Below are 16,590 nucleotides of genomic sequence, written 5' to 3'. Positions count from 1 at the left end.
CCCTATCTTCCATCCAGTCACCCTTCTCAAACAAGGCATCTTCCCATCAAACCTGGAACCTCCACCTCGGATGCCGATCCCCCATCTTAACATCCTCCACACTATCATGAAACCCGCCCGTCTGCGGCCTCTCCACCAACACCCGCTCTTTTTCCGCATTCTCCCTCTTCAACAACACCCACAACACCCCCACAACCAGCAAGTTCAAACACAAATACCCCAACGCAAAACTATGCCCAAGCACATATCTCGGTCCAGAGTTCGCGCGATACAACTGCGTCCCCAGCACCGCCCCCAGGTTCCCAATGCTAATTTGCATGGCATTAGCCGTTGCGCGCTTGGTCTGCCCACTGACGTTGATGGCGGGCCAGCAGAGGACCAGGGCGACGGAAGGGTAGATGCCGATAGCTGCGAAGAAAGTCCCTACGTAAGATACGCCTGGGCGTGCTTTGGGATCTGTGTTAGCGAGCAGGATAATGTAGCCGATGATTGCGACGGTGGAGGTGGTTAGGATGAAGAGGGCGCGGCGGGCGTAGCGTTCGGAGAGGATGGCCCAGAAGATTGTGAAGAGGGTTGCGACGGCGTAGGGGGGGATGGTGAGGAGCTGGGATTGGGCGGATGTGTAGCCCATGTCGCGGATGATTGTTGGCTTGAGTGGTGTTAGAGTGGTGTGCGTGGTTGGTGGGTTGGTGGGCTTACTAGGAAGAGGGATAGAGTGTATAGTGGTAGACTCATGGTGTGGAAGGCAAAGGCGTAGAGCCAGATTTTGATGTCTTTTGCGGCTAGCAGCACTTCCGCCCATGAGAATGCTTCGTCGTTCGTTGCGTCGCTGTCGGCTTTGAGACGAGCTTGCACGAACGCTCTTTCTTCTTTGCTGAGCCAGCTGACGGTGGCGGGGTAGTTTGAGATGAACCAGTACGCGACTATTCCGATGATAATGGTGAGCAGACCCTCCTACGTTGCTATTAGTGATGAGTTCATGAGCAGGTTGGTGGGCGTACCAAGATGAATATCCATCGCCATCCAGCGTATCCCCCCACGTTACGCATATGCGCAATGCCATATGCTAGGATCTGGAAGCGTCAGCACTGAATATTGTATATATATGAGAGGTAGCATACACCACCAAAAGCCCCGGCAAGACTCGCGCAGCTAAAAAACAACGAAATGCGATACTGGCGCTCATTGCGCTTATACCACATACTCAAATAATACACCACTCCAGGAAACAGCCCCGACTCTGCCATCCCCAGACTGCAAGTCATTAGTCTATCTCATACCATCATCTTATCCAGGCTACTCACAAGAAGCGCACCGCAAAAAAGCCAGACAGGTTCTGCGTAACACCCATCAGCGTAGCCACAACACCCCACACCACCGTAAGCGTAGGCAGCCAGAACTTCGGCGTTGTGCGTTTGAGGACGATGTTGCAGGGTATTTCGAAGAGGACGTAGCCGATGAAGTAGAGGGTTAGGCCGGTGAGGTATTGGTTGCCTGTCATGCCTAGGTCGGTTGTTAGGCCTTCGATACGTGCGTTGGCGACTGGGCTGTTTGTTAGTATACTTTTGTCAGCGGTGGGTATGAAGGAGTTTGTACCATTGCTGCGATCAAGAAAGCTGAGCAGATACAAAATTGACACCGCGGGCAGGAGTCTTAGATCTAATGTTCTGAGTAACTTCTTCTCGTTGATGGTGCCTGGGACGATTTCCACATCGCTCGCGGAAGAGGTCGATGCAGCAGGTGCATCGTTCTTCTCCGATGCCATCGTCACGTTCGCACTGGTTTTCACGCGGTGTCGAGACGTGAATTATCCATCTAACAACGCCCGGGCACCAAGCTGTTCTTATCAACCGCACCACCCTCGCATTCCTCGTAGCTTCGAATGATGCAAGAACGTGGGTCAATCAGCTCAAGCCGCGGCAGCGTCATGCCCCAGGCCAGCCGGGCAAACCTCAGTCATGACGGCGTGCTCTCATTGGAGCGCACAGCAACCCGCTTCCAATGCGAGATTTGCTGCATTGTGACAGGGCAAGCGTTATCGGCTTTACTGCACGGCATGGCGGGCGTGTTACAAGGGCTTATGAGTTGGGGTTGTACACGAAATCGAGAGGTGGTATGTCGTGATTGCACTAGCCGCTTGAGGTATAGACCCGAATGGACCACGTTGTTATTCGATGGAGACGACGGGTGTTTGATGAGTGAACAGGTGGTCGATGTTTGATTTGATGGGTTTTTGTCTGAGGAGGTTGCGTTCATCGGTATTTGGATCAGCATGGTTGTGGGGTGACGTGGGGAGGGTTTGATGGATGTTGTGGTACGAATGCGCGGATCAACATGCGTTCGTGACGATACATGGCAGGAGGCTCGCTCGGACGGATAGAATACGCGATTTGCTCAGCGATCGGCACAGAACTACCGTTTCCCTTTTCCCCCAATAATCCCAATACCCCTAATGAAAAAGATAACAACAGCCGTAGACGCAACACTCATACCAAAGTTAAACCAAGCCGTCGTCCTAATACCCACCTTGAGCGCATCATCCCAAGGCACCGTCTCATGTCCCTCACCACCAATCTGATCCACACTCAACCCCTTCTCCCTAGCCACAACAGCCGTCTGAACCGCCGTCGCGATCGCCAGCCCAACCGCCCTCCCAATCTGACCCACAGCCGTAATAAGCGCCCCTCCCAGCGAAGCATCCTCCGCCGGCAGCGTCTTCGCCACAAACAGGGTAAGTACCGGGAAGATGGTATCCGCACCCGAGACACACAGGACCATAGCCGGGAAGCCATACGCCCAGTATGTTGTATGCACCGGAATGGGGATTGCGAAAAGTAAGGAGGATATACTCACACAGATAGTACTGAAGGTAAGTATATAATCGCCCGGCACACGAGACAGAATCTGCCCAGTGATGGTAGCCACCAGAATCCCCGTGATGCCATTGGGTAGAAAGCGCAGCGTAGTTTGGATAACGGAAAGGCCTTGGTAGTCCTGGAACCAGTAGGTTGCGAAGATGAGATAGTTGTTGAAGGACGAGAAGAACAGCGCCATGAGCACATTGGCAGCAGTAAATTTACCGTTTTTGAAGATGCTCATCTTCATCAAGGGTCGCCGCTCCGTCTTGTGCTCGAGGTAATGCTGCCAGAAGCCGAATGCGCCGATGATGATTAGTGAGAGCACGATGAGGACTGGTACCCATGGCGTACTCCAGCCCACGACGTTGCCTTCGGAAAGCGCGAACACGAGGATAACGAGACCGATGGTGATGAGCGATCCGCCGATCCAATCCACCGTGTTGCGCAACACAGGTTCGGGCTTCATTGGCGGGATTGGGATAACGAAGTAACTCGCAACAGTCGAAATCCCCGCAATAATCCCAAACAACCAGAAAACCCACTGCCAGTCGAGATACTCGCCCACGACACCACCAAAGATGTTGCCCAAGACGCCACCCAGTGGGGCCCCAGCACCAAAACAGCCAAAAGCGATGTCCTTGGTCTTTCCGGGTGGGAAGGTAGAAGCGAGGATGCCGAGAGCGGTTGGTGCCATGGCGGCGGCAGCGAGACCCTGGAGACCGCGGAAGATGTCGAAGCCGATTTCATTGGGGATGAAGGGCGTTATTATTGATGTGAGTGTGAAGGCTGCGGAGCCCCAGAGGAAGATCATTCGTCGGCCGTAGACGTCTGCTAGACGGCCCCATAGTAGCTGGACGGTCGTGTTAGGAGAGGGTAGATATGATAGAGAGATCTAAAAGACGTACTAGGAAGCAACCAAACGTCAAGTTGTACGCAGAGATAATCCACTGCTGACGACTAACTGGAATATCCAATTCTTCCCCAATGGTAGGTAGGATGATAACGGATGCTTGAACCGCCATCGTCTACCCCAAGTTGATCAGTCCCCTTCCTCTCTTCTCCAACAAAAATCATCGGGCATACTCACGCTCAAAAACGGCGCCGCAGCAATAGTCGTAACAAGCGCCACACACCGTGCTTTCGAAAACGGCAAGCGTTCAGAAGCCGATGTATCAACAGCCACAAGTCCATGCTCTTTCTCTGCATCATCCGCCATCTGGTGTGTCGCGGTGACCACGCGTTCCAGATCCGTGACGCCCTCAACAGGCTCCGGGGCTTTTTCTTCGCGTTTCGACATCTTCGTGACGCGCTGCGAAGGGATGCATATAACAGTCGGCAGCCTCCGCCATGCTTCCAGTGGGGTACCCCATCTTTATAAACGATTGAAGTCTGGGGGAAAGAATATGCCGAAGAGCTCGCTTGCCGACCGCCACAAATGCGCCTTTGCGAGCGCGGCTAAGGGTTTATCCGGGGGTGTGCTGGTGGAAAAGGTAGGACCAGAATAACAGAAAGCTCGCATCGTATTGGAATGCCAGTGTGATACGGAAAACTAATCCTGATCTGCGAAACACGCATGAAAGGCGGTCTTCATGGTGGTAATGTAGCGGGAGGAATGGTCTTACATTCCACCAATCGCAGCGGGCTTATATCAGCACAGACTAATCGTGGATTTTCGCTGTCGGTATAGTAGCAGCTGCATGTCGACGAGCGCAAGAGAGACCGGCGACATGCGACACTAGATCATCAATCAAGATGCGAAGTCAAGACAGTGGACATAAATTCATTGCTCATGCTATTACATTCCAGTTCCATTCCAAGTCGTCAAGCAACCTCAATCGATGTATGCAAGAGGGAGAAACGCGACCGGACCACTGTTGCCCAAGAGCCAGCCATCAAAAGAAGGCGGCGGCGACATCATCATCAAACAAATAGTCTAAGCGCGAAAGGGGGTATGAAGAAGAGGGAGCAAAGGAAGATTTGTTTATGGCTTGTGGATGTCAATGACCATCTCGGTCTCGACAGTTTCCGCCTTCTTGGCGAACCTGGCGACATCGGCGCCCTCGACCTTGCCGTACATGGTCTCGGCGATTATGCCGGTGATCTGGTATGGGTCACCGTTGGAGGCCGGGCGGCGGTCCTCGAAGTAGCCCTTGCCCTCGGCTGCGACGGCGCGGGGGATACGGACGGAGGAACCGCGGTTGGCGACGCCCCAGGTGAACTTGTCGTAGGAGGCAGTCTCGTGCTTGCCGGTCATGCGGAGCTGGTTGTCTGAGCCGTACACGGCCATGTGCTCGGCTTGGCGGGTGGACAGTTTCTCCATGGCGGCCTCGATGGCCTTCATGCCGTTGTCGCCACGAGTCTCGTTGGTGGAGACGTTGGTGTGCAGACCGGCACCGTTCCAGTCACCGGGGATGGGCTTGGGCGCAAAGGTGACCTTGGCACCGAACTCCTCAGCGACGCGGTGGAGAAGGAAGCGCGACATCCAGAGCTGGTCACCGAGCGAGATGTCGGGGCAGGGACCGACTTGGTACTCCCACTGGGCGGGCATGACCTCGGCGTTGGTGCCGGAGATGGCAATCTCGGCGTACATGCAGGCCTTGTAGTGAGCCTCGACGATGTCACGGCAGAAGACCTTGCCGGTACCGACACCGCAGTAGTAGGGGCCTTGTGGGGCGGGGAAGCCGTTCTTGGGCCATCCGTAGGGCCAGCCAAACTCGTCGAGAAGGGTGTACTCCTGCTCCAGACCGAACCAGAAGCCGTGCTCCTTGTGCTTCTCGAAGATGATGGCGGCGTCGTGGCGGAAGTTGTAGGCGTTGGGCGAGCCATCCGACATGTACGTCTCGCACATGACCAGGACGTTGTCGCCCAGACGGAAGGGGTCGGGGTAGTATGCAACGGGGCGGAGGTAGACGTCCGAGTTGTCGCCGGGCGCCTGGCCCGTCGACGAACCGTCAAAGTTCCATTCTGGGAGGTCCTTGAGGCTCTCGACCTTCGACTTGAGCGTCTGCGTGCATGTCAGTATGAGCCTCGGGTAATCGGAATGAAGTCGGGTGGGATGAGGGAACGACGTCACTGCGGGCTGTGGCTGGTGGTGGGGTGCGATAAGAAGGAACGCCAAAACTTCCGGCAGAAGGAGCGATTGGCGCCATGTGCGTCACACATGCAGACCACCACGCTCGCGACTCCAGTCGTCGAATGGCTTCTCCAGATTGTGTATCGCACGGCGCGTCGCAGCCAGTTGCTGCTCTCGGCTAGGAACCTCGAACCGCAGACTAGACCGATCCGCAGCCGTAGCGTGGTGCAAATGCCGCGGTATATCGCAGAGATCGTGGAGATCGGGTTGAGGGATCGGAAAGCTGGAAAATGCTCACCTTTGACTTGGAGCGGATTCCGTTGGAACCGTCTATCCAGACGTACTCGGCCATAACGGCGCCCTTTTGGGGGAGGTCGAGGTACTTCTTGAGCTGCAATGCGCATTAGCATGTGTTTGAACGTAGCACGCGAGCAGTAGACTTACGTTGGCCGCATTGGAAACAATCGTTGAGTTCGCCTAGGATATGGTCAGCAAGAGTCGCGTGTAGTAGCAGTCGGCGACACGTACCATGACTGTGGTTGTGTATGTATGGTGGTGAGGGAATAGCAAGTAACTCTTGACTGCGACAAGACAAGGCAGTGGAGGGGTTATAAGAGGGGTCTCTGTGTGAAGTGGGGAGTTATGATGGGCAAGTAGATAAGGATAGCGGGCCTGGGGGTCTGTTATAAGGTAAGAATGCTGGATTGCTTTGACTGTCTCGGCCTGTGGCGGGGCTAGCCGTGCTCAGATACTACTTAGGCTGGCCGTAGCCAAGAGGCGTCGCCGAACTGTTTCCGTGGGATGAAGAAGCAATCAATGTCTCTAAACGCGCGACTTTACGCCGCATCCCAGCATGCCTTGCCCACTCTGCAATCTCTAGGCTTCCGCTAGCCACGGTTGTACCGTCTCTCTGGTGATATTGTGCCCAATCTCGCGTCGCCGGTTTCCAAGGCTTACCATAGGCCCACGCGGTCTTTGTCGCGCATCGTGATGTTGGCTGACGGGCGAACGCACAGACGCACAGCCTCACCAGCTTCCGAGTTTGAGCGATTTGACGCTGGGTAGCGTCGCTGTAAGGGCAGCTAATTTTATCCAGGTACTGCCGAATTGGTCATGCCCTTCGGCTTTGGCCCGTACCAACGACAGTTACGACACACCGCTCCACCCGACTATTGCTTTGCGATGGCCGTTCGTATGCATCGCCAACCTCTGCCCAACACGAGCTGCGTAACCCTGAATACCCAGACCCTGCGCGTCCACGTCTCGCGACACCTGCATGCCCAGCTCGCTGTAGTGCATAACCGTCGCGCTGGGCAGGGCGCGCCGTTGCCCGGGGTTGACATCGGGGGGCGATAAGGCCGGTTCGGGCCAATGGCTGCAGTTGCAGTTAGTCCTGCCTCGTCATGGCAGCATCACGCAAACCGCTCAACGTCGTTTCTTGTAGTCAGCATCCGAGACTCTAATAGCCTTCCGACCGGTGTGTCCGTTTTATTGTCTGGGACCAGAGGACGTGCATTATTCTAGAAGAGCGCTGGAAGTCTCTGTCGCTGGTGTCGTCTCGACTTCGATGGTACGGCTGGAAGATTCCCATCTCAACCCCACAGGTTTCCTGGCCCGCCGGCGACACAGCGCGCACGCGGCACATTCGAGTTGCACGAATTGCCGTCATCCAAATGATAATCCCTCTCCAACCCCACGATTGTGATTAATCCAGCGCGTTCGAGACATCCCGACAAAGGTAAAAAAGCCGCACAGCGACGTCGGCTCAACATTATCGTGCGTCGACGTTGGGCTTAGCGGGGTTGCGGGCGAGCCGTCGATCCGCTAGCACTGCATGCCCCCTGGCACCAGAGATAAGGGACATGGGCGAATTTCCATGTTACGTTAGCCCATCGAGTAACGCCGCCGGCCGTTGCGCCCTGGATGACATGCTTGCCCGCCAGCGACACAACAACAGCTTTTCACAATGTCAATATCTCACAAGTAGCACCGTCTGCGCAAACGTCACATCACAGTTCACAAACAGCCTGACGTTTGACGTGAAGATCAGGAACCGTGCGTGTGGCGGTGTCATCTCCGCTTTAGGCAAGGCTGGAGGCCCGCTCGTGTGCTGGAGCGTGGTCGAGAATGCTTGTATTTCCCCAGATGATAGCTTGCGCTGATCCAGGGAGCCTCATCTGCATGGTTCACGCCAGGCAGCCAGTCAGCCAGTGGAGTGGTGGTGCTGGACATGGACAGTGCTCACACGTGCGGCCTATACCAACCGGAGACGCAACACCACCAGATATTGCGAGTCGTTTGCGAGACGACGCCTAGCTGCGCTGGGAGATATTGAGGCCAACCATCAGACGTCCAACGTCGATCCGTTCCCACCAACGCAGCCATCGGCGAACGGTGTCTCTGCCACATGGCATTGGCCTCTGGGCTGCGTTGCTGCGATACCCGGCGTGCGCACAGAAGCAATGTGTGGCACGATCCCTCTGGTGCGGTCCGGGACGATTGATGACCTGCAGCGCGATATGGGTGTGGTGGGGTGGCAGCAACGGGTGTACCTGCAGCAGCACAGGCTACGCTGGACGAAGCGCTCGGAACGATACGGGGGAAGATTTTGGCCATGGCCGACCTCCGGGAAGCTAGGCCTCCGGAAATGGCGCCAGTAGCATGGTGTTGGAAAATCCGGGGTAGATGTTGGCGTCGCTGCCGGATGGGGGTCGATGATGCTATAGGTTATGCGCACTGATCTCGCGTTAGTACAACTCCACCCGCTCTCAGTCCATGGCGCAATTAGCTTCTCCGGATCACTACCTCTGAGCTCCCGAACATGCTGGAGAAGTGATTGTCGGCGATTCATGGTCCACTGTATCGACATGGGCCAATCATGGTGAATGCCAATGACGCATTGACGAAGTAGCAGTTGCGACGCCAAACGTCGGGATGGAACAAGGGATTGCGAGCAGACGGTTCCAAGATATTGTCTCTGTCGCTGCACAATGAAGGAGCCTCACGTAGTGTTTGCGTGTTTGTGTACTGGCAATATGGTCTTGTCTGCGAAAGGTCAGTGTTCGTCCAATCACTCCCGTCGGCACCTCCAGGGCTTCGAATTGGTCGCTCACATAAGACGTTCCCATCATACAGCGGTACATGTGTTATATCGAACACGTCTATCATCGGCCCTGCTGCCATTGGGGTCGTGATAGGTTTGTAGGTGAGCCATGTTGTCGGTCTCGGTTCGTCGACGGACACGCCTTGGCATGTACCTATGCCGAGGACATGGGATCGATTAACAGCAGCGAGTTTTGTTCCGACTGTAGGTACCGCCTCGCGAGTGGGACAACATGGCGGCCATTCGCTCACATCGAGGTGATGCTGCGCGAGAGGATGAAGGAGAGGACAGAGTAAGAGAAGGAAGACTGGAGTATGTCGTGGGGCCACGTGCTACCACCATCTGTTGTTTACCTGAGTGGTTTGTTCCAAAGTGGGCAGTAGAATGGGTATGTTCCTACTCCGCTCCTTTTTGTAGCGACAAACGAGAACGCGATGTCGTTCCTTCCGCTTCAGATTTCTCAGCGCCTTGGTGAGCATGGGGCAGCACAATTCGGCGTTCGCTTAAGACGGTACAACTGAACAGTCCCCACTACAGGTCGAGCTGTGTTCTTTGGAACAGAGGTACTTACCGTCCCACACTGGTGCAGGAGACCTTGGCTGGTGTCGCCAGCATCCCATCGCCATCACCGAACAGACTGCGAAAGGTGGAAGCACGAAACATCCTTGAAACGCGACGAAATCGAAAGAGCAGGGAGCGAACACTCGAGAAGAGAAGATTTAATCATGTTGTACGGTCATGTCGTGAAGTTGGGGCATGATGAGGGGAGGAAGCTTGGGCTGCAGCCGTGGCCAATGAGCGATTGCGATGGGGTAACAGCAACCACGATGCTCCTGCCTTGCGCGTTTCTCGCGTCTAGCTTGTGTTTGGGGACTGTGTAACAGTGTGGTGTTGATGAGATATTCGCGTAATCGCAGTGCTTATTCAAGTCCCAGAATGTGCGGCTGTCCGCAAATCGGCATGCGCGGCTTAGAAAGGTGAAGTAAAGCGAGAAGCTATGAGCCTGGTGCAACAGCAGGATGTTTAGCTAGCTAGGCTCATAGAAGTCCAGTACTTGCTGTGGAAGACTGTGCCAACAAAAGATGGGATGACTGGATTACGTACTTAATAGCGAATACATGCACTCAAGCTTAAAGTCTACTCAAGAAAAAGTTCCTCTAAATGAGGAATATGTCAGAAGAAGGTGAACGCGGAGGATCTGCGGTTGCCCGATACGGACATGAAGGCAGGCACGCTTTACCCTCCCACTTCGCGCACGACATGCTTCTAGCTACATCACTCTCACTATCTTCTCTCTTGACAACACAGTCACCTCGAATCTGAGCGGTGCAGTCACGACGGTGAGTACCGCACGACCTTCACTGAAGCAAAAACTGACGAACGACTTGATAGAGCCATGGCTGACAGCGACATTCACGACGATCACGAGGAGCCTGCCAATGCGCGACACCACGCAGGACGTCACGAGATCTTAAAGCCGTTCATTCCCAGCAACGGTAATCTATACAAGCCCGATGGATGGCCTCTAGAGACCTTCGCGGAAAGAAGAACCCTTGCCGACCATGTCGTTCGAGAATATATAACCCTGCGCAAGCTCCGACCAAAGACTCATTCTAAAAGCCTTCTTGCTTCGCACGGGAAAGCACTCGATGGATTGGCGGCATATCTAGACGAGATCAAGAACATGGAGGCATCCGAACGATCCGTGGGAACCATGACGGAAGAGACGGATCAAGAGAAGGGGATGTCGCCGCTGCCCCATCTTCCTACTGAACCTGAACTACCCTCGCGATCACCGAGCGTTACCTCATCAGCAGACGAACTCGAATCTCCACGGATCCAGGCTTCCGGTCACATCGCCAAACCCCCCAGCGCCTCAAACAAGAGTTTCTCCGCCCCTCCAAGTCCTATTGTGAGGGTCTCAAATTCCAATGCCAAGACCGGTCAGGCAGAGTCAGGCAATGGGTGCGCAGAACAGGCGAAGAAGCGATTGAGTGGCCGCAGCTTGAAGGAGGCTGCTAAGGGGGCTTTGAAGGGTGCGATGAAAAAGTTTGGGCTCCACCGTGATGCAAGTAGACTATGAAGACGACATGGAAGCCTCGCTTAGGAGGGTTCATGGAGGACTAGGAGGGTTGGTTCTGTACTTAGCAGCACATACAAGTAGAGCCAATATACCAGACCGACTTCGTGTTATTTGCTGCCTATACTCTATCAACTATTTCATAAAGGATATGGATGTCCAACAGTGTAGACGCCAACTTTAAATGTATCCGGCAACGGACGTAGGAAGTGGCGTAGTTCTGCTAATTAAATGAGGAAAGTAACTGCAAGACTTGTGGTAGCTCTAAATCCGCCGCTGACGCAGAGTGTGATGGAGACGCTAGTCGCGGCTGCCCTAAAAGGTATTTTTGTAGATGTGACTACATCCTCACGATCTGCACTCTGAGAACGGCGGCGCCTTCCATGCTAGCCCGACCTATACAAACTGCAGTATGCCGTACGGCGTCGAGAACCGTAGTCCAGCTCCAGCTCAGCCCAGCCCCTGAGATTAGCGAAAGGATGCGCTGACTCGTCGCGAACCACGTCGGCGGGACGCGTGACCCTGGGTGGTCGGCAATACAGCCCTGGAGGTGTCTGTCGCAGACGTGTCTTGTGTGACGGTCTCGCGCCGAAAACACGGCGACTTTGTTTCGCAGCACGATAATATCCGTCCCGGGGATGCAGGGTGGCTGTTGAGGAAAAAAGAAAAGCTGCAGGTACGGCGAGCGTGGTGCGCGGAACAGAGACGTGGTCCTGGTCCCATGGTGCGACGACTCCACCTTGACTGGCCACATTTTGGTAGACAGCTACTAGACATGTACTGCAATATGTAGAGCGGCTTTACGCCGGCGTGGCACAAAGCCTGTCTTAGACTCTCTTGCTGTGGAGGGCGAGAAGCCACACAGCGACTACGGGCAAAGCAGCTAGGCCAGGGCACATTGCAGGAGACTACCGTCCAGGATCGCCGCTGGGATGTCTCTCACAAGCCGTGACAACCCCGATTCTGGTCTGATACTCTTTTGCTCGCCCAATCTCCCATCTGCCGTTTGCCCGTGCTTTTGCCCGTTCTCTTGTTGCTTGAGTGTCGAATTCATGATAGCAATACCGTAACTTTGTGGTAGTAGTAGCGTGGAGCGCTGTACTTTTCTTCGTGCTCATCGGCTGCAGCCATATTACTCTGCCTAATCGATATCCCCGTTTCCCGACGTGCATGCTCGACCTCCTGCGCCATGCATCGACACGCCCTGTCCGAGACGACTGGCATGGCGGGAATGGCCTCGTCGCGCTCGTCGCGGAGCCACAGCTTCAGCAGCGACAAGACGCCCTCGCTGGCCAGCTCCGTCACCTTCCAGATGCCCACGACGGTGCGGCCTGCACCGGCCTACATTGCGGCATCCGTCGCCTCGCAGACGGTTACCGACCACCACAATGCCCAGCTGCGCGACCAGGACGCCGACACAGACGAGCTGCAGAACGCCATCTTCTCGGAACAGGCATTGGCCCTCCTCAACGCCTTCCTCGACCACCTGCTCTTCGCTTTCCTCTCTAGTGCGCGCTCGCCCGCCCTGACGGCCATCCGCCCCGCCGTATCCGACGTACTCAAGCCGCGACTGGCCCGCGATGCCATTGAGGCGGCCGACGAGGAGCTGCAGGGGCTGCTGGCCGGCGAGGACGACGACGAGCTCTCCACCGCGCATCTTAGGGCTGCCGAGCGGTGGGACGTGGAGAAGGTGTGGAAGCGCACCCGCCTGCGCATCATGGTCTACACCCGCCTGGGCGAGCTCGAGGACGAGGACGAGGAGCGCTATGTCCAGCAGGAGCGCGGCCTCAGCATGGACGACGACGAGGACGACGAGGCTGGACTGGTCGCCTGGGCCTCTGCCATCTTCCTCACCTCAGTCATCGAGTACGTGGCCGAGCAACTACTACTGGTCGCTGGCTCGGCGGCCTTTTCGCGCATGGCCGCGCGGATGAAGAAGCTGGCCCAGCAGAACGATGACCAATCGCAGCAGCTCATCGAGCGTCTGATCATCGAAGAGCCCGACGTGGAGAAGATTGCCCTCAACTCGGCCCTGGGCAGGCTCTGGCGGACGTGGAGGAAACGCGTGCGGTCCCCCATCACGCCCATGTCCCCGCGAGGTGTCCAGCAGGCCCCAAGCTACTCGAGCCTGCACCACCGCAAAGCCAGTCGCGAGACCATCAACACCCTACACAGCGAGCATGAGCCCCTGCCCGAACACCCCCCTACCGAAACCGACATCGCCGCCAACATACCCCTCCCCATCGGCGACAACGATGTCAACGAGATCGAGGTGCCTGGCCTGGCGCCCACATATGAAGACGAGGCGGAGGGATCAGGCATGCAGACGCCTGTCCAGCGTCCTCAGCGGCCGTCCAGTGTCCTTCTGCTGTCTTCACTGGTGGAGTCCTCCATCAAGAGCAACAGGCCCCGTCCCTTGTCAATGCCCCTGCGTCAGGCACCACAGTTCACCATGCCCCCACAAGCTGAGGAAGAGGATACCCCCCTACAAGCAACAGAGGAGACTGCAGAAGATACTGAGGATCAGCAGGACGAGTCGTCCGAGGAAGATGCCTCCATGGTGGCATTCGCAGCGGCCACTGGCATGGGCTTTCGAAGAAGCGCAGTGGGACCGTCGCAGGAGCCAGAGCATCAAGCTGAGAAGGTCGAGGAGACTGAGAAGGCTGAGCAGGCATACGAGACGCACGAGGCGGCCCCCGAAAGCCCGCCCCAGGTCATGCGGTCCAAGAGAATGTCAATCGAACGACCCGGCCCGCCAGGACTGGTCCGCACATTCTCAACCCGCAGCTCGAGCCTCAAATCACCCGTTGGAACACCCTTGGCAACACCAAAAGCCCCCGTCCACTCCGAAGGGCGATCTTATCTCGACGACGAGCCATCAGACGACGAGCCGGAGCAGCATCGTGCCATCGGCGTCGCGCGAACATCGGACAGCGTTATACGGTCAGCCTCAAACTCCCCATCAGATTCGCCCCATGAGCGGAGGAGGCCGGGCAGTGGAGGCTACGTTGAAGTGCCACCGCGAGACTTCACGCCGACGTCGCTCACGTACAGCAACACGCCCTCGCCTGATAGCAAGCCCAACGTGCCAGACCGTTCAGTGGCACGCAAAGAAGTGAACAGAAGGTCTTTCACTGGCGCCGAATTGGTCCCAGGCCCCGCCGCATACGAAGGTCCCACCAGCGCACCGAGGAGACAGGATCTAGCCCGCTCAGCCTCGCGCGGTTCGTCACTACCAGCGTTGCAGGAAGTTGAGAGCAACACACCACAGCACAAAAGGAAGACGCCGTCGATTCACACGAGCCGTAGCGTGCGCACCTCGGACAGTCCCAGGCGAAGTCCTACCTCTGCGACTGACACATCCGAGCGACGAGCGACGAACCGCCTATCTACAGACGACTCGGCTCGTTCTCCGCATGTGGCCGATAAATCCTCTTCGGACAACTCTTCGCTGAAGCGCGGTACATCGACCTCATCCTCTCTTCGGAAGCAGGGCGCTTATCCCGTGGTATCAAGCGGACGAGAGTCCATTGGAAGCCACCGCTCCCGTGGACTGAGTGGTCGCATGTCTGAAGAAGACCGCGCCCGCGAATTCGACTCGTTGGTCAAAGGACAGGATACGGTAAAGTTTACATTAACCCCCGAAAGCGTGCGAACTGCTGATGTAAGTCGTGCTTGCTTCCCTGGATCACATGTGCTAATGATCTGTAGAAGGAATCCCCCGTTGTCAAGAAGGCGGAACTACGAAGGCCCTCCGCATCTTCCGTAACTGTGTATCCCCGCGTCAATGCCGAAGACAAGTCGTTTGGAACTGCGAATCTGCCCAATACCACAGCACCGAGAGCCAAAGGACCTACCGCCGCCAATCACAAGCCTTCACCCAGTCGGAAGGTGGTTACCAGGCCGCTCGCAAGAGATCCGAAGATCGAGTCTGAGTCCATGCGTGACTTTGCTGACTTTATTCGGTCGACTGGTCCTTCTCCCGGACAAGAGAAGCCCGTGCAGCCCTTTGTCAACATCAGCGGGAATGGCCAAAAGTCAGGCAACCAGTCGACCTCGTCTCTCGGACGTAAGATGTCCATGTCAAAGCAATCCAGCAGCGCCAACGGATCAGCCACGCGAGCACGCCCAAACATGGAGCCGCGCAGTCCCGCAGGTCTAAGCACCGGCAACGGCGACCTCATCGACTTCATCCGCCAAGGACCACCCGACGCAAACCACGGTCAACCCAGAATCCCGCGAAACGTAGCGCCCTTCCGTACAACCGTTGATTCCGACCAATTCGAGACAATGCTCGGTGGACATGGCAACGTCGAATCAGCATACGGCTCCGCTTCCTCAACCCTAGAATCAAAGGACAGCACGCAAACCATCAACTCCCGCACCGGCCTAATCCCTTCCCCCAGCGTCGTCCAGCCTGCCTACTCTAATCAACCCCAACAACTCACCGGCAGCATGTCCGGCCCAGACGAACCGCACATCACGCGTACGCGTCGCCGCGTTAAGGACCCATATGCCATTGACCTCTCCGACGAAGACGAGGACGACGAAGATGAGGATGAGGATCAATTGACGGCTCTTCCGACGCCGACGAATCAACACCCGCCCCAGGTGCAGGTGCAAAGACACCAAGCACCGGAAACTAAGCGACCGCAACCCCCGCGTCAAGAGAGTCTGATGGATTTCCTAAACGGGATGGAGCCTCCGAGTACTAGTAAACCCCAGCCTTTTATGCTGAGTGAAGAGACGATTGCTGCTGCGAGGGCCAGGGCGGCTGCGAGTTCGAATACGAGTTTGGGGTCTGCTGCGTCTACGAAGGGGAATGGGAATAACTACGGGAACGGTAACGGTAACGGCAACGGCAGTGCTCCAGCGTTCGGTTCCATATCCTCCTCAAATTCTGGCATGAACAACAAATCCAGATTACAAGCTCGCGCCCCTGCTGTCGCCGACAATGTACGCGCTGGTGGTGGTGGTGGTGGTGGAGGTTCTGGTGGTGGTGGATCGAGAACGGCAACGAGTGACCTCGCCGACTTTTTGAAAAATAGCGGGCCCCCGGAGATGCCGCCGCCACGGCAGGAGAGGAAGGAGGAGGAGAAGAAGAGTAAGAGGTTTTGGAGGAGGGGGAAGACTTATGGGGATTTGCCTTAGGTTGAGAGGGGAGGGGTGATGAGGGGGGGAGGAATGGGAGGGATGAGATGGGGGGAGGTGTGAGGGAGTGGTTTTGTGACTTTTTATTTCTTGGATACCCGGGTTTTGGTCTTGATGTTACTGTTGGTTTGGGAGTGGATGGTTAAGGGTTTGGAGGTGGGATAGATGGTAGGAAGGCGGGCTTGGATGTGATGGTTGTGGTGGTAGTCAGTTTTTTGATTCGAGTTCGTGTTGTGTGTGTGTGGATGTGTGTATTTGTTGGCCTGGCCCGCTCATATTGACTTGTAATGAATCATGGTTTTTATTTATGGAATGATATTGTTTC

At 56.0% G+C, this 16,590-nt stretch overlaps 4 protein-coding genes across 4 annotated transcripts; 2 read left to right on the top strand and 2 right to left on the bottom strand.

The window, feature by feature from the left end:
* Positions 1–46: 46 nt before the first annotated feature.
* Positions 47–4,155, bottom strand: J4E92_010518 (uncharacterized protein; the record flags this gene model as incomplete). The annotated part of the gene is made up of 8 exons (XM_051501855.1): positions 47–649; positions 700–954; positions 1,041–1,073; positions 1,122–1,254; positions 1,305–1,542; positions 2,523–3,708; positions 3,764–3,883; positions 3,946–4,155. 8 exons carry the CDS (start codon positions 4,153–4,155, stop codon positions 47–49), a joined length of 2,778 nt encoding a protein of 925 aa, XP_051347957.1.
* Positions 4,156–4,839: 684 nt separating this feature from the next.
* GLN1 (glutamate--ammonia ligase) lies at positions 4,840–6,462 on the bottom strand (the record flags this gene model as incomplete). Its single annotated transcript, XM_051501854.1, has 4 exons — positions 4,840–5,862; positions 6,230–6,322; positions 6,376–6,408; positions 6,460–6,462. The coding sequence occupies 4 exons, from the start codon at positions 6,460–6,462 to the stop codon at positions 4,840–4,842; spliced, it is 1,152 nt and encodes a 383-aa protein (XP_051347956.1).
* A 3,968-nt stretch (positions 6,463–10,430) lies between these two features.
* Positions 10,431–11,161, top strand: J4E92_010516 (uncharacterized protein; the record flags this gene model as incomplete). The annotated part of the gene is made up of 2 exons (XM_051501853.1): positions 10,431–11,070; positions 11,142–11,161. The coding sequence occupies 2 exons, from the start codon at positions 10,431–10,433 to the stop codon at positions 11,159–11,161; spliced, it is 660 nt and encodes a 219-aa protein (XP_051347955.1).
* A 1,142-nt stretch (positions 11,162–12,303) lies between these two features.
* Positions 12,304–16,265, top strand: J4E92_010515 (uncharacterized protein; the record flags this gene model as incomplete). The annotated part of the gene is made up of 2 exons (XM_051501852.1): positions 12,304–14,778; positions 14,826–16,265. 2 exons carry the CDS (start codon positions 12,304–12,306, stop codon positions 16,263–16,265), a joined length of 3,915 nt encoding a protein of 1,304 aa, XP_051347954.1.
* Between the last annotated feature and the right edge of the window lie 325 nt (positions 16,266–16,590).

This window comes from Alternaria infectoria (assembly GCF_024043175.1).
Source record: "Alternaria infectoria strain BMP 0036 chromosome Unknown scaffold_37, whole genome shotgun sequence".
Classification (NCBI taxonomy): Eukaryota; Fungi; Ascomycota; class Dothideomycetes; order Pleosporales; family Pleosporaceae; genus Alternaria; species Alternaria infectoria.
The sequence above is the reverse complement of the archived record's forward strand: the minus strand, read 5'-3'. Positions and strand labels throughout refer to the sequence as shown.